Source organism: Hordeum vulgare, chromosome 3H, assembly GCF_904849725.1.
Source record: "Hordeum vulgare subsp. vulgare chromosome 3H, MorexV3_pseudomolecules_assembly, whole genome shotgun sequence".
NCBI classification, from domain to species: domain Eukaryota; kingdom Viridiplantae; phylum Streptophyta; class Magnoliopsida; order Poales; family Poaceae; genus Hordeum; species Hordeum vulgare.
The window spans coordinates 594,938,322-594,961,948 of NC_058520.1; the positions used below are offsets into that span (position 1 = coordinate 594,938,322).

Sequence of the window (23,627 nt, forward strand, 5' to 3'; positions counted from 1 at the left end):
CGCCTCGGCTCGGTCGCCGGCCGGCGCGAGGCGGGGAGACCGAGAATTTTTCCCCCAAGAATTTCGTTTTGCGTTTCTTGTGTTCGTCGTCCGGCTCTGGCATGGACGTGCTCCGTTTACTTGCGCCATGTGCAGTGTAGGGAAGAAAATAAACGTGCGCAGTGTATTACTCCCTTAGTTTCTAAATATAAGTCTGTCCATATGTAATTTCTAGCAAAATATTTCAATTAAACTTATATATATAGAAAGTAAAATATTTCAATAAAACTTATCTATTTAGAAACAGAGGTACCGTGAGACCTTCAGTCTCCGTTGAGTTCTCCGGTAACAAGAATCGGCTCCAACTAACTGGATTTTGTGTGGGTTGCAAATTGTGTGATCTATCATTGTCCATCCGTCACGCCCGCGTGTGGCACGAGGGGTGTTGACAAGGAATAGTAGAGCCCTTAAACTGATCAAACCCTCAAATTAACTATTTTTTAAAAGATTGAGGTCGCGGAACAGAGCCCTTAAACCTATAAACCTTAAAAAAAAATTAAAGGCACAGCCCTCATTTTCCATCCCAACCTGCACAAACACAGGTTGAGAGACAAAAATACAGGACCCTTCGTTCTGGTCAACGACGCGTCGCAGGAGGGAAAAATCCCTCAACCGCTCGAGCCCTCCTCCTTTCTTGCGCTGCCGCCGACCCTCGTCCGTCCCGCCGCCGGCCATGAAGGCCCCGTCGGCCCCTGCCCCAAGCGCCCCCGCCCCGCCACCGAATCCCGCGCCCGGCCGCGCCTCGAGGGCCCCCGCGCAGCCGCCTCCCGCCCTCGCTCGGCCGAGCCTCGAGCGCCCCCGCCCCGAGCGCCGGTATGGTGGCCTCCACGCACATCGACGTGAAGAGGAGGCGGGCGCACGTCCTCACCCGCCCCGAAGAGGAAGAAGCCGACCATGGATAAGAAACCGTTATAAGGGTTGGATTTGATGGTTCTAGTCTTTGTCCCTGTTTTTTAACCCTTAAAAATATCAAAAAAAATATCAATTCTCAGTCCTTAAACTAGTTTGAGGGTTTAAGGGTTCGAGGATACTACTAGTGATGCTTTAAGATATGTCGCACAGTACTCTGCCTGTAGTGTGTACGTAGGAGCTCCTTTGGTGGTGTGGGTGGACGTTGCGATCTGCCTTCCCTTGGTTTCTCCGGAATGGAATTTTGTGCGTGTTGCTCGCTCTGCCCAAGTGCCCATGTGCTGCGCATGTGCACTTGTGCCCTTGAAGATTGCTTCGTTCCTTCCCGATGCATCAATGGAACATGTCCCCACCAGTGTCGCGGCAACGGGCCGCGGGGTGGAGATCGTGGTTGCCGCGCCAGTCTGCACCCGAGACACCGTCCCCACTCGAGTCGGTGGTGTGGCTGATTGTTAGAGTATTTTTTTTAACACAATAGAAACGCAAACGTTTATATACGTGTACATACATTTATTTCTACAAACACGTATACACATCCTATCTTTCTTAGCATTTTCATCAAGAGACTGAGTCGGCATATCACCTTGAAATTTACAAAGTCATCGTATGCGCCTCGTCGTCGATGAAAACGTCTCCTTTCACTAAAAACGTATCGACGAAAATCCTGAAATAAATTAAAAATAATGCAAGCATCCGGATTTAAACCATGATAGACTTCTTCTCTCTAACAATTCAATCAGAGGTTGGTTTGCTGCACCGACTTTTAAAAGTATTTGTTCATGGGTTGATCAAGATTTACCCCGTGGACCATAATATGGAAGCCGGTCATACAAGCCTGCCTTCATACGTCTGTACTGTCTTTCTTTAATTCCATAGCACTCAAAATAACAGCATTTCAATTCTTCTATAAGTAAAAATAATATGATCACCCACTATAAATAATATGATCTTCCATAGCACTCAAAATAACAGGATTTCTATTTGAAAGTTAGATAGGATCACCCAGGGCGGAGCCAGGATTTGAGTATAGGGGGGCGAAACGAACAACAATCACAAAAAAAATCATATATATGGGATCACATAAAAAATGTATCTTAAATATTTATTGTATTAGTTGTGCATGTTATAGTTTAGATTAAAAAAATGAAATTATAATATGTGTATGGTTATCGCTTTAAATTTAGCTCTATGATGAATATCTACAAGACCATACAATTAACAAGTTGACATTTATTTTTGGCAGAAACTGTTCGATTTTATAGTAAGTGGATTGAAAAAGACAATATCATGTTATAGTATTTCTCTATATTTTCTATCTATAGTGGAAGTACATCTAAACTGAAACAAAAGACATTTAGATCTATGTCTATCATATAACTAAGCACATACAGACAGACATAATAATACACCTACTAACTAATTCATCAAGCAAGAGTAGATTGATTGGGAGATGGATCCTAGCTTGTGTACCTGATGAATCCTTGAGGTGGGGACTTGACGACGGGCACCTTGCAGGTAGGGGCTCGGTGCTGCAACTGACGGCCTCTCAAGCTTCCGGCGGAGGGCGGCTGGAGGAGAGCCGCGACGCAAGGCGGAAGTGCGGAGCGGCCGCGCGAGGCGAGCAAATCGATCTGGGGATAGAACCGTATAGGTTACGGCTTGGTTGTATTCCTTCACGATAGTGCGTCAGTTATGGCATGAACTCTTGTATCATTTGGGCTTGGACCATTAAATGTACGTACTGGCCATCAGGCCCTAAACAAATTAGGATAGCATGCTTTATCGATAATACGTTACATACATCCATTTAGCTTAGCTTCTCTATAAATAAAGAAAGCTAATTAGCTTAGCCCCTGCTGTAAGTTAACGGGGGTGGCTGATCATTGGGGGGGGCCTGGCCCCCGCTCGCCGCACCTTCGGCGCTATTTTCACTCATCATTCAAAACAGGCTTGGAGTAATCCAGATGCTCTCTGCACATCCTTTCTAACTCCTTCTTGCCCTTGGGCAAAGTGTGCTCTTTTTTACCAACTAGCTAAGAGATGATCTCGAGAAAGGTCGTCCAAGGACGAATGATGATAGCCCACCAACCAGATAGTAGCCTAAATTATGCGCATTTACAGTATAGTTGCATGTGTATTTCAAAATCCATGTCCCAATCCATTGCTTGAAATAAAGGAAATTATCAAAAAAATAGCACGGGCATTTCACCAAACACTTGTTGGACGGGTAACCGCATGAAAGGCACCCACGGGAGCACATGGTATTTGTGTGCCAGACGGGTGAGAGCTAGAACGGCAAGGTACGTAGGTACATATTTAGAACAATTTCTTTGAATAAATACTAACTATTTCAAATACACGTTAAATTTATTATCAAACTTAAATCTCGAGAAAAGCGGGCACACTATGTTATGAAATGGAGGGAGTATGAAATAGTTTTTTTCCATTGTACAAATATTATTTTAAAATGTTACAAGCATTTTTTGAAACACGTAAACTTTTTTTTGAATAGATAAGACATTATTTGAAATTACGTGAACATTGTTTACATTGGTTTTATTGTCACAAACATTTTTTGAATTTGAAAATATGTTTTGAATGGAACAAAACAGTTTTAATAAATTGTGTGAGCATTGCTATATTGTACTAACATCTTTAAAAGGAAAGGACTTTTGGTGAAATGTGCGGACATCTTTTAAATATCATGGACATTTTTTATGCTATCATTTTTTTTTGAAAAATTGATTTACATTACATGAACATTTTTTGAACTATTAATTAAATTTTCAAATTTTAAACAATAATATGTTTACATTTCAGAAAAGAAGTAATAAAATAACATGTGATAGGGTGTCAGCACTCCTCCCGCAACGGTCTGGTCTATTGAAGGCATCCTGGCGCGAGATGTGCCCATGTCTCGTTATGGGCGAGACAAAGCCGCTATCATAGATTTTTGGGAGCCACTAATTAGCGAGCGTTTCTCCGGGAGCCTCTTAACAAGCACTCATGCGCATCGTCACTTGGCCCATTCTCAGCCACCGGCACGTGGCGCATTCTATGCGTTTTTTTTTAGTTTTTTTTTACACGTGTTTTCAGCTTTTTAGATTGGTTTTTTAATATTTTGTGGTGTTTTGGTTTTTTATCGGTCTTTCTTAGCTTTCTGACAAAACAAATTTAAAAAAAAAATCATGGAAAAACATGTTTTTTGTGTTTTTACGAGTGGCATGGTTTTACTTCCGCGAGAGGCACGGTTTTGCCTTCACGAGAGGCACGGCCATGCCTCTCGGAAAAGAAAAAAATGTGTTCTCTGTTTTTCTTTTCCGTGAGAAAGGAAAAAAAACATATTTTTTTCGCGAGAGGAAAGATTTTGCTTTCATGAGACGCACGGTTTTTTCTTTGTGAGAAGCATATTTTTTAATAAAAAAAAGTTTAACAAAACCTATCAACATAGGATTTAGTTTTGAAGATCACGACACGAGAAATTCAACGATGAAAACGGTTTGAGATTCGGACACACGGTTTAGAAGAAAAAACGTTTTGAAAATACGAATCTACAAAGAAAGGGAAACTTACGGGTTGCAACAAGTGACACACATGCAGTGCGCTACTTATCGTAACCTAGTGAGGAGGGAGTGATCTTTAAAAAGAATACTCCTTAATTAATAATTTCAAGATTTTATGATATACACAAAGGTGTCGCAGAATACGTGGGCCCCGATGAGTTGAGTGTTTGCCCGGATATGTCCTGCCTGGTAAGCATAGTTGAATTTGCCCAGATGCTAGTGAGGCTAGGCCAATGGGAATAATAAAAGAATTAGATTGTAGTGGTGGGGGATCAATAACTCTTTACAATACAGGCACATTTTATTAAGAGTTAATAGCATCCCAGATCCTAGAACTTGCAATGGATGTGATGATTTGATCCTACAACTTACAAAGTGACCCTATTTAGTCCTAGAACTTTCTTGTGCAATTCTAGTCCACAGCCAATCATAGCGCGCCAAGTGGACAGGGTGGGTCAGGGTCGGTCGTTTTACACACAACACCTTGCATTTGTCACTTATTAATCTCCTTGATCTTTGAAAGGTTTGTGAAAGATCTGCTGACTTGGACTGCCGGTTGACAGGGGAAATAAATTCTATGAGACCGGGTCTCATTTCGCATCAAATTAGACCCATTCGGATGGTTGCCACGTGGCATTTGCAATCTAAAAGCATGAATCACATCTTCCACCCGTATCGATCCTGATGTATATGTATTCCGATTGTTGACACAATACGTACGAAACTCCCATGATGGACATAGGGTTCGCTCGTTCTCCTGTTTCTCTCTTCCATGCCGGCGCCAAACGACCTCGTCGCCGGCGGCCACACAGCAGGCTGCGCCGAACGACCCGTCGCCGGCAGCCAGTCAGGCTGCTCCACCATAGCCGCCGCACTCGACTTGCCGACCGGGTGGTCAACTGCGGCCACAGGGGCGGGCCCAGGATTCTTAGAGTGTGTATTCAAAATTTTGAAGGTTTACAATTTTTTCTTGCAACCTCTTGTTTGCAGCACGTATAAATGATTATATCACCATGTTATACGAATTGTGTTATATAAGCATAGAATTGGGAATAATAACTCAGATTCATATCATTGGTCATAACTTGATTGTTTTTTACTTGGGATCATAACTTGGAATTTCTCAACATATGAAAGGACAAATTATTTATAACAAATCAAAGTGGTGACATCTGAATAAAAAATGGAGGGTATAATCGATAGTACTAATGCCCATAAAAACATTTGATCAACAAACAACTATGAAGCACCCCCGTAGATTGAATCGGAGAAACAAGCCAAGAATTAACCCAAAAGGCCCTAACGTGGTCACAATAGATCGAGAAAATTTATAAAATGTACCTGAAAAGGTCGATGTGTTGACTGACGAACGAGGTCTACGCCTCGACTCAATCTCCACGCCGGATGTATGAGCGGCACTGCGCCCGATGCCCCTGCCGTCGTGCCGCGTGCTAGCGATGAGAACTAGGAGTCTGAAAGCGTTGGTTCGTGTGATCGATCGATCGTGCAAATGACCCCACGTCCACTATAGATTTTTTTTTCACTTGGGCTAGGACTGACCGACTACTAGGTAAAAGACAATTGGGCCACAAGGCCATGTTGACCGAGAGAGGAAAGGGGAAGGGGGCTGGCTATTCCATTGGGCTGAAATTGTAGGTAGCCTATTATTCTGCGTAAGTATTGTCTGTTTGATATAATACATGGTACATGCTTTATATATGTAAATTTATTTGGCAAAAATTCGGTGTATTCAACTGAATACCCATGAATTGAACTGGGCCCGCCCCTGCGGCCACGCGGCAAGACATTGTCGCAGGTGGCAGGACCAACTCGTCGTCGACGGCGGCCGCGTGCCAAGATGCATTGAGCTGCCTTAGAGCATCTTCAACAGGCGCCCAAAAACTGCTCCGCGCGCTAAAAGATTCGTTTTTTGGGCGCCGGACTGCTCCAGCAGAAGCTGCAAAACGCTGCGCGCGCTAAAAACTTCTGGGCGCGCGCTTAAAAACGCTATCGCGCGCAGCATATTTGATGCGCCGGCTTGCGCGCGCACCAAACTCTGAGCGGCTGCAGATGGGACCGCTGGATCGGACTGGATTGGGCGCCGCACTAGCGCGCGTCTGTTGGAGATGCTCCGGTCCCCGTGCTTCAAAACTGCTACAGTGACGCGCTAAAAAATTTATTGAACGCGGATGTTTTCCGCTGGCGTTGGAGATGCTCTTAGCATTCGCTCTCTCACGCCGGGAGAACGCCATCAGCAGGACTAACTCCTCGCGACGTTTGCATTGAACTGCTCTACCGGAACACCATCAACCTGGCAAGTGGCAACTGCTGCAGGTCAGGCTGCAGGACGCCGATAATTGAGCGCACCTGAGCTTCCTTGGCTTGATTTGAGTCATCTAGTTTGTGCTTGTGCATATCACAAGTTCATGAGTTAGCATGGGACTACGTACCAAGCACATGCATGCGTCTCAGACTCTCAGCTCAACCTGATCACGTTGTGTGGTATGGAGTTCGTCGGAGCCGGCGTGCGCGACGCGAATGCACCATCATATGAAGCAGTCCAATTTATCTTGGCGCGCGGCCGCCATCGACGAGTAGTTGGTCCTGCCCCCCGTGACGACGCCTTGCCGTGTGGGTGTGGCCACCGTCAAACAGGAGTCCGCCCCGACCAGCAATGTAACGTCGCGTTCGGCCGTCATGGTGGAGCAGTCCGACTGGCCGCCGGCTAGGAGCCGTTTGGCTTGGCAATGGACGAGAAGACTTGGTAGTGATAGTGCGAAGCCGGCCGTGTAGCTGCCGGCGATGAGGTCATTCGGTGGATGGATGGATGCATGGATCCGAGCTAGCTAGCTAGGAGATGACGCAGGCGTTGGGGTTCTCGTCGTTGAACATCTGCGGCGGCCGTTCCATCATGTAGCTGTTGCCGTAGTTGTAGTTGCTGTACATCGGAGGAGGAGGCGGCGGCGGAGGCGCCCACTGGTGCTGCTGCTGGTGCATCATGGCGTAGGGATTGTGGTGGTGGTGGTGCGGTGGCGGTGGAAGAGGTGGGGGCATGGCGTGCATGGCCATCCTCCTGGCCATCATGGCCTCCTCGGCGTCGGCCGGGTGCATCTTGTAGTGGATGCCGCCGCCGTAGGGCCAGTACATCATCCGCTTCATCATCTCCTCCGGCGGGAAGCCCTCCACCGCCACACCTTCTTGCTTCCCCGGCTTCTGGTCCTCCTCGCCTTCCTTCTTCTCCTCCCCGGCCTCTGCAGCAGCCGGGCCGTCTTCCTTCTTCTCGCCGTCCACTGCTGGTGCTTCCTCCTTGGGTGGCTGATCTGCATCAGCAGCAGCAGCAGGTGGGTGTGGGTCCTCCTCCTTGGGCGGCTCCGGGGGCGGCGGCGGCGGGACGACGGAGGCGATCTTCCCGGTGCGGCGGTGGATGTACTGCACGATCTTGTCATCGTCCACGGTGGCACTGAGGGTGAGCCTTCCGGCTGTTGGCTTTTGAACGTGCGTATGCAGCTGTACAGGCGTGCCTACGCGATTCTTGCTTCGGCCGGCTACTTGACGGAACTTGCGTAACTAGCGACACGAATAAAACTGATCGATGGATTTGATGGCTAAAGGCCCGTGTCGAGCCTTTGCTTTGTATTGCTTTTCGTTTTTCTGGTGTTACAATCAACACCCCTAGGGTGTCTTTTATACACGTCCACAAGGGACTATGGAAATAGACTAGGACTAGGAATCCTAATACTACTAGGACTCGGTTTGGCTTTCTTTCCTAATCCTACATGACAACGTGATTAACTCACATTCACCCCCTAATCACGATGTCCTTACTTTCGACCTGGGTCCCAAACACGATTGCTGCTTCTCATAACTGTTATCATCGGCATGGCCTTTGTCGTCCCTTGCAGCATTTTATGGACCGTCTTTACTGTCGTCGGCTCGTCCGTAGCTTGATGACAACACTCCTTTTTGGTCGTGTCTTCAATCTTCACCTCTTCTTTGGTGCTTTGTAGACTGTCCTTCGGATCATCGAGGGCACATCTTTTGAATCCGAGCGTGACCATACTTTGGTCTAACTTTGAGTTCCAAGCTCTTGGCGCTTGCTTTAACCCGTAAAGTGCCTTCTTGAGCTTGTAAACTTTCCCTTCTTCGCCTTTCTTCTCATAGCCGAGGGGTTGTTCCACGTACACTTCTTCTGTGAGATCGCCATTGAGGAAAGCGGATTTAACATCCATATGATGAACCTTCCAATCCTCTTGTGCTGCCAAAGCTAGGAGCACTCTCACCGTCTCGATTCGAGCAACCGATGCAAATACCTCATCATAGTCAACTCCTTGACGTTGAACGTAGCCCTTTGCAACGAGTCTTGCCTTGTACTTCACAATGGCACCCTCTGTGTCCTTCTTTAACTTGTAAACCCACTTCAAACCTATCGTCTTTTGGTTTGGAGGTCGGGTTACCAAAGTCCACGTGCCATTGCTCTCAATTGCCTTCATCTCCTCATCCATGGCGTGCTTCCAGCTAGGACTTTTGCTCGCCTCTATGAAGCTCGCCGGCTCCTCAACTCCGAACAGACATAGTCCGGAGTACTCGAGCGTAACTGGCTTTGTGTACTTGTAGACTTTCTTGAGGGTCTTGTAGCGACGAGGCCCTGAGGAGTCCGTTGTGGCTTGCGAAGGAGGCGACACAAATTGTGCCGGTGTTGATGCACTTGAGGAAGACGGCTGAGACCTTGGTGTGTCATCGACATCCGTGTCGTCGGCGTAGTCGTCGTGACCGTGACCATCATCTTGATTGTCGTCGTCACTATGCGCCTCGTTGTCGATGTTGTCGTCGAGATCTCCGCCTGTGTCGTGCGCGGCGTTGTCGTTATCTCCTTGCGACCTATGCGCGTCGTTGTCGGTGTCGGCACCATGATGATCACTACCATTGTGGTCACCTTGGTTGGGCGTCTTGCCAACCACCTGGACATCCTCCCCTGCATCATCATCAGTTGGAAATTCAACTGCAAATATGTTACTGTTTGGAGCATCGTCGGCTGCGGCGCTCCAATTCCACGCTTGGTTTTCTTCAAACACGACGTCGCGTGAAATCCGTAGACGCTTGGTTTGTGGATCGTAGAAACGGTATGCCTTGGTGCCAGAACTGCTCTCGTATCCGATGAACACCATCTTGGTGCTACGATCGGCAAGCTTTGAGAGATGTGGCTCCGCCGTCTTCACATGTGCCACGCACCCGAACGTCCGTAGATGAGACACATTCGGCTTACGTCCGTAACTTGCTTCATACGGAGTCTTGCCGATCACCGCCTTCGTTGGAGCCCGGTTGAGAAGATAGACCGCCGTCGAGACAGCTTCTCCCCAAAAGGTCCCTGGCAGGTTCTTGCTCTTGAGTAAACTCCTTGCCATGTCAACGACGGTTCGATTGCGCCTTTCAACGACCCCATTCTGCTGCGGCGTGTAAGGTGCCGTGAGGAACCTATTTATGCCAATCTTCTCGCAGTAGTCGTTGAACTCATTCGACGTAAACTCTCCGCCGCGATCTGTCCGTAGAGCGTGAACCTTCAGCTTGTGTTCCATCTCTGTTGCAGCCTTCAGCTTCTTGAATGCTTCAAACGCCTCATCTTTAGACCGTAGGAGAACGACTCACATATATCTCGAGTAGTCATCTACCACAAGGAAGAAGTACTTCTTTCCTCCGTGAGTTGCCGGGGTGATAGGGCCACATAGATCACCATGGAGCAGCTCGAGTGCATCACTTGCACGATAGGTAGACTGAGCAGGGAACGGCCTGCGCTGCTGTTTTCCAACCAAGCACCGTCACATACTCGATCAACATGGTCGATAACTGGCATCCCTGATACCATCTCCATCTTTGATATCTTCTTCAAGGCGTAGAAGTTAACATGTCCAAATCTAGCATGCCATAACCACGAATCATCATCACTCTTGGCGAGCCAACACTCCGGTTGAGATTGATCAAGGTTGAGGATATAGAGCCTGTTCCGTGTGCGACTAACACGAGTTAGCACGTTCCAGAGGTTGTCGAAGATCGTCATCACTCCGTTCTCGATATCCACCTTGCATCCATTCTCGTCAAGTTTCCCGATAGAGATGATGTTGTTGCGAAGCTGTGGGATGTAGTACACTCCGGTGAGTATGCGATGTTCGCCTGTGAGACCCTCAAAGAGGACAGATCCTTGCCCACAAATCTCCACATTTGAACCATCACCAAACTTGACTGAGCCTTCAACATCATATTCCAGCTCGAGAAATTTCTCCTTGCATCCCGTCATGTGGTTACTGGCACCCGTGTCGAGATACCACGACACGTTGTGATCCCCGGATAACTTAGGTGTCACATTCTTCTCATGAAGTAGCACCTTCCGGCTTGGTTTCACAACCACTGTTTCAGCGAGATCACAAACTTCGGCCATCAGAAGACCTGGACCTTCGTCTTCCTCCTTTGCCAAATTTGCCTTGATCTCCCGCTTGTCAGGCTCCGGACAATTCTTTGCAAAGTGACCCATCTCGTTGCAGTTATAGCACTTGACCTCGGACATATCCAAGTTCCGTTGCTTCCGCCCTTTAGATCGGTCTGCCTTACCACGACCTTGTGGTTGGCCTTTTCCTTTGCCTTCTCTGGTTTGTCCGTCGCGCGTTGCGTTGCTTGAGCCTTCGTTGCCATCACGCCTTCCTTTGCTACTTGGGGACTCCCAATCTGTACGCGAGTACATGAGTTGGTCACTACCTCCTTCGTTGCCTTTCCGACAGCCACGAGCATTCTCTTCCCATGTCCGCAATCGTCCGATCGCCTCCGTTATGGTCATGTCGTCGATGTCGTAAAGCTGCTCGAGCGTGCCGATGATGTACGTGAATTTATCAGTGACAGAACTGAAAAATTTCTCCACGATCTCGGTCTCATCGAGCTTTGCACCAAGCGCACGGATCTCTCCCACCAAAGTAGTAAGACGCATGGCGTAGTCATTCACCGATTCAGTTTCCTCCATCTGCAACTTGTGAAATTGGCGTTTCAGCACTTGTGCCCGAGCCTTGGTGACGCGATCTTCTCCGATCCTCATCTCCTTGAGTGCGTTCCACGCCTCTCTTGCCGTCTCGAACTCCGCCAGTGTCATCAGCACGGAATCCGGCACAGACTGGGCTATGGCGGCCATGGCACCTTCGTCACGCTCCTCGTCGACGTCGTCGTCCGTGATGGCCTCCCACACTCGAAGGGATCGAAGAATAATCCTCATCTTCACCGCCCACACGCCGTAGTTGGCGTCGGTGAGCATCGGGTACTGGATGGGGATGTTGCGATGCGCCTGGACGTTAGCGCCGCTCGTTCCTCCACCACTGGTTGCTGACTTGACGCCCTTCTTCACCTTGTCGCCGTTCTTATTCGCCTTGGCACCGCCGCTGCCGGACTTGACCGACTCAGCGTCGCTGTCCATCATCGTAGATTGTAGATCGTCGAGGCTCTGATACCAATTGTTGGCTTTTGAACGTGCGTATGCAGCTGTACAGGCGTTCTACGCGATTCTTGCTTCGGCCGGCTACTTGACGGAACTTGCGTAACTAGCGACACGAATAAAACTGATCGATGGATTTGATGGCTAAAGGCCCGTGTCGAGCCTTTGCTTTGTATTGCTTTTTCGTTTTTCTGGTGTTACAATCAACACCCCTAGGGTGTCTTTTATACACGTCCACAAGGGACTATGGAAATAGACTAGGACTAGGAATCCTAATACTACTAGGACTCGGTTTGGCTTTCTTTCCTAATCCTACATGACAACGTGATTAACTCACACTGGCGGCGAGGTCGGTCTCGGCGCTGACCACCCCCTTCATCCTCATCATCTTGGTCTGCAGCTGTTGCGCGCAGGCCTCGCAGTGCATGTTGACGAGCAGCTCCACGGTGCGGGCCTCGGTGACGAGCGGCGGCGCAGGCTCCTCGCCCTCGGGAGGCGGGGGAGGCGGTAAGGGGGAGATGAGGGTGGCGTGGCGCTTGGTCTTGGCGCGGAGGCGGGCGCAGAGGGCCTGCGGGTCGACGGTGCCCTTGATGGTGACCTGGTTGGCTGGCATGTCGACGTCGACGGCATCCACGCCCTTGCAGCGGAGGAGGGAGCGCTTGATCCGCTTGGCGCAGCCCGTGCAGTGCACCTCCACGCCCAGGACCACCGGCACCGGCGCGGAGGAGATGCCTCTTCCTCTTTGGGTTTGTCTTGGTCGGCTGGTGGTGATGCTGCTGCTTCGCCCTTCTTCTCCTCTGCCGGTGCAGCTTCGGGTGCGGCGGCGGGTGCCGGTGATTCTTCCTTCTTCTTTGCCTCCTGCTCCTCCTCATGCAGGATTAAGTAAGTAAATAGTTCATTCACAGGACAGGGAATAAGTAACAAATGAAATGAGCTGAGTATATTATTAGTAGTACGTAGGACATGCATGATGGAAAGATTATATTAGGTTTTTTTAGTTAGTTAATTACCTCATCCGGTACATGATGGTAGGTGTTTCTCAGATACCGATTAATAAGTGGCAAATGCAAGGGGTTGTATGTAAAACGACCCACCCTGTTCACTTGGCGCGCTGTGATTGGCTGTGGACTAGAATTGCACGAGACTTACAAGTTCTGGGACTAAATAGGATCACTTTGCAAGTTGTAGGACCAAATCATTACATCCATTGCAAGTTCTAGGATCTGGGATGCTATTACCTTTTTTATTAAAGGGAAAATCTAACTAACTGCGCCGCACCATCGCGTTCTCGTGCGACGGCCGGACGCACAGACCCATATGATTAAGTCTAGTAAAAATAGTTCAGCCGAACGATGCAAGTGGGTGAGTACATTGTGTCGCCAAAGCAAGGTGTCAGTATTATATAAAGAAAAGGCAGGATGCGTGAACTATTTGCTACAGTAGCGAAACACTGATGTTTTGGGAGATGTCACGGGCAGCAGCTTGACTCTATTGGTTTGAATTTTAAAAGTTTTATCTATAAAATCGTCAATTTAATTGACGATCCGTTTTCATCATTGGCTTTGTCGCAACGAGATCTTCAAAACTAGACCCCATGTCGAGATGTTACGAGAACTTTTCTTCTTCATCCATAATTACCACATTTTTAGACTTACTTGTCGTATTATTAGCCTCTTACTTGCCGGAAAAAATAACTTAATTGTCTTTTTTTTCCCGATGTGAACCATGTGCCACAGGTATTCATATTTCAGCACACAACAGCGTGGGCTAGAAGCATATACAGATGACATCATAAAAATATGCATTGCATACAAAGCATCACACAAAAAATCCGTAAAAAAATGTTACACACAAAACATGTGTTGGTAGACCGTATTCACAAGCTAAATGCATCTGGTTAGTACTAGTAGTACTTTAAAATTGCATAATTGCTAATTTTACAAAAACTTAGTTGTCAAGATGCTATAATTGATTTGTTGTCCTTTGATAGTTATAACTATGCAATTTTTGTCATGTTTAGAGGTGATTGCCACTGATTTGTGAACTATGGCAACTTGATTTAAAAGCACCAACAAGCTTTGTGCGAAATCACATTAAAAAGTGTCAATTAAGTTATTTTTCTCAGGTAAGTAAGTGGTTAATAATATGATAAGTGAGTCAAAAAATGTGGCAACTATGTACAGAAAAAACAGTTGACGGACCATGTCGACATGGGATCTAGTTTCGAAGAACTCGTCGCGAGAAAGTCAATGGTGAAAACAGATCATCGATTGGATTAACGATTTTGTAGATAAAACTTTTTAAATTTCAAACATCAAAGAAAATCTTGATGACATCATTGCACGCATGTATGTTGGAGAGATGATGTATGTTGGAGAGATGATGTATGTTGGAGAGATGATGAATTGGCGGGTGCATATCAATACATATCGCAAGAAGATGCATGTGATGGTGCATGCAGTTTGTAGGCCCCTTTGTTCTTTTTTTTTACCGTGTTTGTGCATGCATATAGCAGCCGCCGCACGGGAATATGTAGGTGCGGCGCCGCTACCTAGTTGGTTCCTTTATTAAAAATGTGTGACGCTTTCTTTATTAAAAATAGATGGTTATTTTAGGGAATGACATCATGGCTCACTTTATTGCTTTCAAATAGTTGTTACATCATCCACAAGCAAAGAAATGATAAAACTAGGAGGTTCATCAACCCAAACATTGTGATTGAAATGCACAGACATCTTTTAAATGTCATGGAATTTTTTTATGCTATCAACAATTTTTAAAAGTTCACCCACAAAAAAAAAACACAATTCTTAAAAGTTGCGCCAACGTTTTATTTACATTGCATGAACATTTCTTGAACAAATAATTAACTTTTAAAAATCAAGCAGAGTATGTTTCCATTTCAGAAATAAAAATAAAGGCAATAAAAACACATGTGATTAGTGTGTCAGCACTCCTCCCTGGCCGGTCTATTGTGCTTGTGTCTCGTTGTGGCCGAGACAAGGCCGCTCTCATAGATTTGTGTGATATACAAGGGGGAGCGGTCTTTGGAAGATGTACACCTTAATTTATGATTTCGGATATACTCCCTCTTTTTTTAAATATAAGTCTTTGTAGAGATTTCACTAGTGGACTACATACAGATGTATATAGACATACTTTAGAGTGTACATTTAATCATTTTGCTCCATATGTAGACATGTTGCGAAATCGGTTAAAAGACTTATATTTAAGAACCGAGGGAGTACAGACGTGACATGGGCAGGTGTGGTCGCAGAACACGCCAGCCTCCGATGAGTTGAGTGTTTGCTGGGACTTGTTTTGCCAGGTAGGCGGATTTGAATTTGCACAGATGCTAGTGAGGCCAGGCCGATGGGAATAATAAATGGGTTAGATGGGTATATATGCAGATTTTATTAAAAACTTTTTACAAATACATGCAGATTTAATTAAAAGTGGTGATCAACAACTTTTTACACATACATGCAGATTTTATTAAAAATGTACGACACTTTCATAAAAGTACATGAGTATATATTTTCATTTTGAAATGTGTGATCACTTCTGTAGTTACATGATGAGCAATTTTTAGTACATGATTTTTTTTAATTTACATTTTTAAATACACTATAAGTAATTTAGTGCATGGTACTTTTTAGTTACACAATGAAGGTTTAGACAAAACTATGAACATTATTAAGACACACGATGAATATATTTTTAATACATGATGACCATTTCTTAAATACACGATGACCATTTTCTAAAAACATGATGAACATATTTGAAGTATGATGAACTATTTTAAGAATTTTCTAAATACATGATGAACAGTTTTGTTAAAACACGTTGAACATTTTCTAAATATAAAATTAACATTTTTTAAATACATTATTAGCTATTTTGATGTTTGGTATTGTTTTTAGTAGACAATGGTCTTTTTTAAACACAAGATGAAGATTTTTAATACACGATGAGCAATTTTAAATGCACAATTGTTATTTTTGGATGAAGTATATGACAAACAACACAATGAACAATACTGATGTGTCAACTTGGCACGTTGGGTGGCCGGTTGGGCCCACCAAGTCCAGGTGGGATGGAAATGTTCACAAAAGCAGAATCCATCGGCTACTAAGATGCTGGCAGTTGCAATACACGACAATAATACATGATCCCGAAACAGCTGAATGAACTATCCTCTGTCTCACGATATAAGAGCGTTTTTCAAAACTTCTCGAACTTTTGGGACGGAGGGAGTAAATAGCGAGCACCATGGAGCTCGTTCTTCAAATGGCATTTTTGGAATTAGAAACGGTTATACTCCAGACTTGGCAGAGTTGAATCCCAGAGGAGAATACAGATCCAAACAAGACTTCCTGGAGGCATGCCACAAAAGTCAACTGAATATCAGTATTTGTAAGAGAGAAGACTCCAGAGCGTGTGAGTCCAGTGACAGCTCAATCATTTAGAAGGTTTTTCTAGGTAACAGGCGACGCTTCATTGATTAAATCACAACAAGTTCATTACAAAGTACAGCTCGGATGAAATCGGGAGCTTCAACATACCAAGCACCTCCGACGACATGCTCCGCAGATTGCACGAGCCGCCCTGTTACCGACTCAACCAACATGAACATGGAACTGAAACAAACTTCAATGCTAACAACTTGATGTAGTACCAGTAGCCGACCGATCAGCTTTCAGAGGCATTCAGCTTAGCCAGGAGAGAAGAACAATCAGAAGCTAAGACAATCCTCTGAATACCATCAACAAGAGAACATGATAATTAATAAAGTATATCAAGTGGACATTGCTTCAGTGAGGTCAGGATCGCAAACCTTCTCATAGAAGCGATGGTGAGCGTTCAGGAACATACCGGTGATCACGGGAAAAACAGTACAACACCAGCACCAATACATTCAGATTGTAAGAAGATGGCAGCATCAAAGTTGACCATATATAACCTTGTCCTCCCGGTGGACTCCATCTTTGAAATAAGGTGGTGAAATCACACCTTTTGAAGCTTTGGCTTTGAAAGAGTGCTGCAATATCATCTCAATGTAAGCTTGGGAGACCCTATCGCCCCTCTATTACTGTAAGGGCTTCCTTATCCACAGAGTCCTCACCGTAGTCTGCTCTCTTTGCCGCCTTATTTCTCTGTGAAAAATATAGTGGCTTATCAGGCGTAGAAAGTGGTGTGCTTCTGCTCTCCAAGTTTGATACAACAGTTGACATGAGTGGCCTGGCATCCGTATCATCCTGAACACATAAGAGCCCCACATGAATGCAACACAAAACCTCTTCATTTGAGCAGCTCTCTGAAATTGATGGATCCACCAAATCCATTGCTAGTTCTTCCCTCCATAGACTCCATGCCTGAACAAATCAAATCAAAGGAAATTAAGTCATGTGGTCAGCGGAATTCCAGACATTGGCAACGATAAATCATAATCTTACATATATTATAAGGTTGGGGAACTCCTCGATGTTCTGGGTTGAGCTAATCCTTAGACCACTTACAGTTTCCAAGAGCAACACTCCAAAGCTATAGACATCAGACTTAACAGAAAAGAGGCCTTCCATTGCATATTCCGGAGACATATAACCGCTGGATAAATCATATCATCAGAAAGAGTTGTACGTTTCGAGTTGAGTTTAACTATGAATGACTCTGATGAGCCACTACGCGTGAGATAGTACTTACTATGTACCGACAACTCGGTTAGTATTCGCTTGTTGCTCATCTCCACCAAAGATTCTTGCCATGCCAAAATCAGATATCTTGGGATTCATATCTCCATCTAGCAAAATGTTGCTTGTTTTCAGATCCCTATGAATTATCATCAGTCTTGAATCTTGATGGAGATAGAGAAGCCCCCTAGCCACTCCTTTTATTATACTGAATCGTGTCAGCCACTGAAGCATTGACTTCTTTTCAGAATCTACAATAATGTATGGGATCATGATTTCAGATGCGGCATCAAATGATTTTTGACTGATTAATTTGTGATCAGAACATACTGAAAAGGAAGGTGTCAAGGCTTTTGTTTGGTAGATACTCATAAATAAGTAGCTTTTCATTGCCCTGCACACAATAACAGAAAAGCCTTACAAGGTTCTTGTGTTGCAGTTTAGCAATCACAACTACTTCATTCCTGAACTCTATTACCCCCTGCCCAGAACCTCTACTGAGCCTTTTAACAGCAACTTCTTTGTTGCCATGTAAGAGCCCCTGCATTATGGCAGAAGGAAGAAGATTAAGGTTACAAAATAGTATGGTTCAGTTTTGAATCACAGCAAAAAGTGATAGATTTTCCATATTTTGGTGCAATTAGGGACACATTTTTGTGTTTATGTTTACCTTGTAAACTTTGCCAAAGCCGCCTTGCCCGAGTAAATTGGACATAGAGAAGTTGTTTGTTGCAGCAACTATTTCCTTAAAGCTAATAAATGGAAGTTCATGAGTTTCCTCTCCGGGTCCATCACTAATGCACAAACCCCCTATTATCAGTCTCTTCGGCCTTCCTTCCTTGTCATGTTTGCCTAAGAGAAATATCATCTTTGTTGTCTTAAAAAGGCCACAATATGTTTCTTCCAAACTGCTTCAGAAATTAAATCAATGGACTACCTTTAAACTTGCGGAGCCATAGAAGACATGCCAATAGAAGTATCAGCAACACACTTGCTGAAATTGCTGGTATTACTTTCATTACGATGCTTTTTTGCCCTTTGCCTGAAAAGCAACGATGTTATGAGGTTCAATTTATTGTAAATCTTTACTTTAACAGTGTTATTTGAGTATCACAAGTAACCTAGAGTTCAGTTAATTGCGCATCAGGAATGTTTTAGATGAGTACTTGGACTCACTACCTGTACCACCATTTTGGCATATCAAATACGTTGACATATATACATAGTACAAACACCAAGCAAATGACAACAGCATGGGGATAGCACATACAGTCGAATAATTCGAATACTGAAATTCTGAAAGCATATGTTTTCAGATTAGCATGTTAGGATTCTGAGAACCAATACCCTCTAGTGATTTTGCAGCATCTAGTCGTGGAGCCAAAGTGTCAGCACTCACAATTTATTAGCAAGTTAAAGCACCAAGTTGTCATGCTCTGCTTCTTATGTTACACAAAAATTCTTAAACTGAAACATTCATGAACGTCAAAAGAGAAATAGAAAGCGGAACATACTTGACAAGGCAGCAAGGCGGAGATACAGGTTCTCATTGCCGATAGTGCCACCCTTCTCCATATCAATCAGCTCCCCGGTCCACATCAGGCACCTTGTTGCATCCCCATCAATGTCGCTGGTGCTTAGATTAAGATAAGCATATGCTACACATGAGCAATTTTTGCTGCACTCCACTTTGCAGTCATCATAGCTTTTGTTCCACAGGCGTACAAATTTGTCTGGCGGCTTCATTGCTGGCAAGGTCAAGAAATTGTGCTCACCACCACACTGCAATTCCTCCTTTCGGCGGCAACCATGAGAAAAATTGCCTCTGACCCACTTTGTTTTGTCACTAGGGTCAAATCCATCAAGGCACTTGCATGCGGGAATTGCTTCTGTGTTGTCGCAGTAGCCATAGGCACCACAGTATCCATAGAGACTACACCGGTAAGCTGGTGCCGATGGTATAGCAGGGGTCCAATCTGTCAAGCTGGTATTCTATCTCCATATTGTGGTCTTTCCGGAGTAGTCAACCTTGAAAATTATCCTGGAGGAAGCATCTGATAGTCCAAATGTTGCATAGGCCTCACCATCGGTGCCCTTGTAAACTGTCAAATACATGAGTGGACTAACGGTCTGGAGGCCCACGTTGGAGGATATATAGCCGTTCCACACAGTGGCACGGAAGTATGGCACTGACCCATCCCAGACGAAGAACTGTAGGGGAGTGTCAAGGTCATTCCCACCAGAGAACCTGCCTTTTGAAGGGTCTTCAGGGCCCTTCCAAGCGATCATCCGCCATGGTGGGTGTGTCTTGTGGGTCGTCCGCATAGGCATGCCAGGAAGGACGGTGTCGCTTGGGTTTTCAAAGCTCTGCCATAACATGGCACCATTTGATGATAAGACTACCAAATTGCCGTTGTTGAGAAGTTTGACTGAAGAGTTGCTGCCAGCAATTGTGTTTGACATCCAAAGTACGCGGCGGCCATTGGTTTCAGACAACACAAGGCTGGAGCTGTTGGTCATCCCAAGTACCGCGGATGAAGCATCGGTGATCGGATTATCGCGGTTGGCAACCCATACGATGGTATGCAATGGGATATCGTTGAACCATATGCCGACATACATATTTTTAGTTGAGTTTGAGGGGGTAAAGAAGCCTAAGGCGAACGAACCTTGGTCTGAGGTGAGAGTTCTTCCAGGAGTGAGACCCATGCCAGGGACAAGGATGCTGTCAGGTGCACAGAGACGCACTGAACTAAAGGGCCAAGGAATCAGGAGCATGATGATGAACAAGTGGAGGGAAGGCAAATGCATGCTTACAGCAGGATCAGAGAAGGGGGTAAGATTGGATGGAGAAGATGGAGGAAAATTCAGAGTGAACTACGAAAACTAACCTTCCAGTTGAAATAGGTGAACCATTGTTCCATTTCCTTCTTTGTCAATAGTTAAGATAGACGGTGAAGTGTGAACGGAGGGCAGTATTTCAATACCATGTGGCTTGACTGGTGGAATGGATTCTGATACATCACTATCTATCATCCTATCAACTTTAGAGTGATAAATACCAGGAAGGTGACTAGGTGTCAGTAAGACAAAGAAAGCAGAGACTAGCAAAATCATACTTCTTCTGTTCTCTTTTTTCTTTTTGACGTGATACTTCTTCTGTTCGATATAGAAGGCTCGCACATAGTTTTAGATCATCAACTTGACCAACAAAAAATGAGTGACATGCTGCAAAAAATGAGTTACATGTACATACAGAGGACATGACTAATGGTCAGACCTCCCACAATGGAAATGAAAGAACACTACTAATTTGTACATTTACCGCTAGTAATTTACACATTTACCTCTGCAAATAGGTATATAAAATAAAGAGAAAGTTTACTCAGAACCGTGAAAGAGAAAAGTAATAGCTCTAATATTCAGGGGAGCAACAATGTACATATGATCCTAAGGGGATATTGTGCAATCACACACATCATCATGTATAATCAATAGAATTTGATTTTAATTAATATAGTTATTTGTCGACATCATCTAAGTGCCTTCTCTAATTATCTGGCAGCTGGCCAGAATAGTATTCCGCTTTAATCATCTCATCTCCGCTACCTTTGTCCACAGAATCACTATGAAAGGCAAAGTAGATTTAGATGAGCTGATTATGTTTCTTATGTATCTCTGGTGAATTTTTTTTCATTTTAGTTCATTTTGTGTCGTTGCCTCCAATAAGATGTGAGGAGCTATAATTGAGCTGCTTTAGATGAATATTCAAGGCCACTTACTGATAATTCAGTGTTGACGTCAAAACCTGGACATTTCCTCCTATTATTTAATTAACAAATATCTAACCGGTGTTTTCTTACTGTTTACCTTCCTTTTCTCCCACTCATCTAGTTGTCTTATTTTGCATCCTGCTAAATCTTACTCTTTTGTCTTTTCACTGTCAGAACTATGCTTGTGGTAGAAAATCACATTTGACTTCAACTTGGGGTTACAAGGTGTTGTACCTTCGATAACCATGATGCCCGTTACATGTGGACTCTCTCACTCTTGAGTCTTGACTCTTGAGTATGCAAGTCATAAGATACATCTTTATCTTAGCAAAGAAAACCCTGTAGAGAACAAGGCATTAAACAAGCTTTCTCTGCACTCAATAATATTATCCGTATCTTTCTTCCTATTTCTGTCCATGGGCATTAATATTGCAATAAGAAGTTGCACCTATACATTGGCTTTGGCCCTGGTAAAGTCCCATAGCAGGGGATAATGTCACTTCTGATATTCTTTCATGTGCAGCTGGAAACTTACCGTTGTTGCCGGATATATTGACCTCTGAAACAAGAATTTAAATTTATGAAACCAGGTATACCTGCAAGATGGATGATCCATGTTTGTTAACCAAGCATTTAAATCATCAAACAAAAACTAAAATGAGTGAGTAGTTGCAGTACCATTCAGAGTCAGGGATACACACATTACTTCACCCAAATGCAGTGTGCTATCACTAGGAGCCTCTGCATTAGACCTTATAAGGCAGTTGCAAACTGACCCTAATGCTTAAATGAAGTAAATCAAATGCAGCCGGCCAAAAAAGGCATTTAATTAACGATGTTTGCCATACACACGCTGGTTCGCGTTATAAAAAGTTGGCTCAACAATAACCACCATACAGTTTGGGATCATTATAGAGCATGAGATCCTCCAAGGCACACCTCAAACAGAAGGTAGTGCCAGATCGTAACATTCCTTGGCCATGTGAACGCACTGTAACCAATGTAGAACCTCCACATTAGGGTCCTCCTCTAGGACCACGTCTCTAGCCGCAATCTGAATTGCACCACGATACATGACAATCCTCCCACGAACCCTCAACAGGGTGCCCAGGCGTACCACCTCCGACATTTTCGATGCCATCTCTCCAGTTGGATCAGAATCGGATGAGCTGTTTGCATTCAGGTACTGGTGGTTCAGCCACAGGATACATGGTACGCAGCCAGTGCCATCATCAACCAGGAAGCGCAGAAACTTCTCCCTGCGGTCACGTGAAACAACGACCCCAACAACCTCGGCACGAGCAACTGTACGGCCACCGCGAACAAAGGAAGCCGGCGACGTATGTCGGGGGGTTAGCGTGAGAAGGTCGGCAGCCAGAAGCTTGACGTGCACAAGATGAAGGGAGTCCATGCCGAGTCTGCATACAACCCATGAGGCAATGAAGTTCAGAGAAGAGATCTGACTAGAGCTTCACATTTTTATCATGCATGATGAAAAATGAAGCAAAAAAGCATATTAGGCTTGTGGCAGTTACAGAACCAGACGTGTGCTGAATCCTGCACCGTGGTCACAGAATAACTGAAGGTGGCAAGCAAATGTAACAGCGCAACACTGAATCAATGCATATCCTTCAGTTATTTCAGTGGGCACAAGAAAATGTTTGCAATGCACGAATTTGAAGTGATTAAGATTCACCTTGCCCTTGCTCTGGAACTCGGGTGAAGCAGCTTGAAGCCTGCCCGTGGAAGTGGAGACGCCTCGACAGCCTGAGCCCCGGGGACGACCGGGCGAGGCGATTCACGGGCTCCGAGCGGTCTTCAGGTCGGGGCGCCGGGGATTGAGCACTGAATGGTGCGGGATTGCGGCGGACAGCATCTAGTGGCGGCGCCGGCACGCCGGCTAGGTTACGGTCCGCCCGGCCGCGCGCCGCACCGTTCAGAGGCGCTGTGCTGGGAGCAGAAAGGAGCTGCGCTGGGCGTACTGGGCTGGCTTCCGATTCGGATGCGTCAGCGGAGTGTGTATATGGGCCGGTTGAAGGCTCCAAGGGACTAGCTAGATGGGCCTATAGGGAAAGCAGCTACAGGTTTGGCCCATCTGGGAAAGGTACGACGGGACATCCCCGCGAGGGCCAGAGCCCAACCCTAAAAAACAAGTAAATGAGTAATAATTTGGTACCCAGGTCGA

The 23,627-nt window shown here is 45.3% G+C and overlaps 1 protein-coding gene and 2 pseudogenes across 1 annotated transcript; all 3 read right to left on the reverse strand.

The window, feature by feature from the left end:
* Positions 1-7,361: 7,361 nt before the first annotated feature.
* LOC123442167 lies at positions 7,362-12,945 on the reverse strand (annotated as a pseudogene).
* A 3,507-nt stretch (positions 12,946-16,452) lies between these two features.
* LOC123445472 lies at positions 16,453-22,212 on the reverse strand (annotated as a pseudogene).
* A 33-nt stretch (positions 22,213-22,245) lies between these two features.
* LOC123445476 (CST complex subunit STN1-like) lies at positions 22,246-23,402 on the reverse strand. Its single transcript, XM_045122459.1, has 2 exons — positions 23,139-23,402; positions 22,246-22,860 (listed from the first exon to the last, which is right to left on the reverse strand). The coding sequence occupies exon 2, from the start codon at positions 22,851-22,853 to the stop codon at positions 22,383-22,385; it is 471 nt and encodes a 156-aa protein (XP_044978394.1). The 5' UTR covers positions 22,854-22,860; positions 23,139-23,402; the 3' UTR covers positions 22,246-22,382.
* Positions 23,403-23,627: the final 225 nt, after the last annotated feature.

Excerpts from the sequence above, each read along its gene's own strand:
- LOC123445476 (XM_045122459.1), bottom strand. The coding sequence starts at position 22,853 with ATGGACTCCCTTCATCTTGTGCACGTCAAGCTTCTGGCTGCCGACCTT.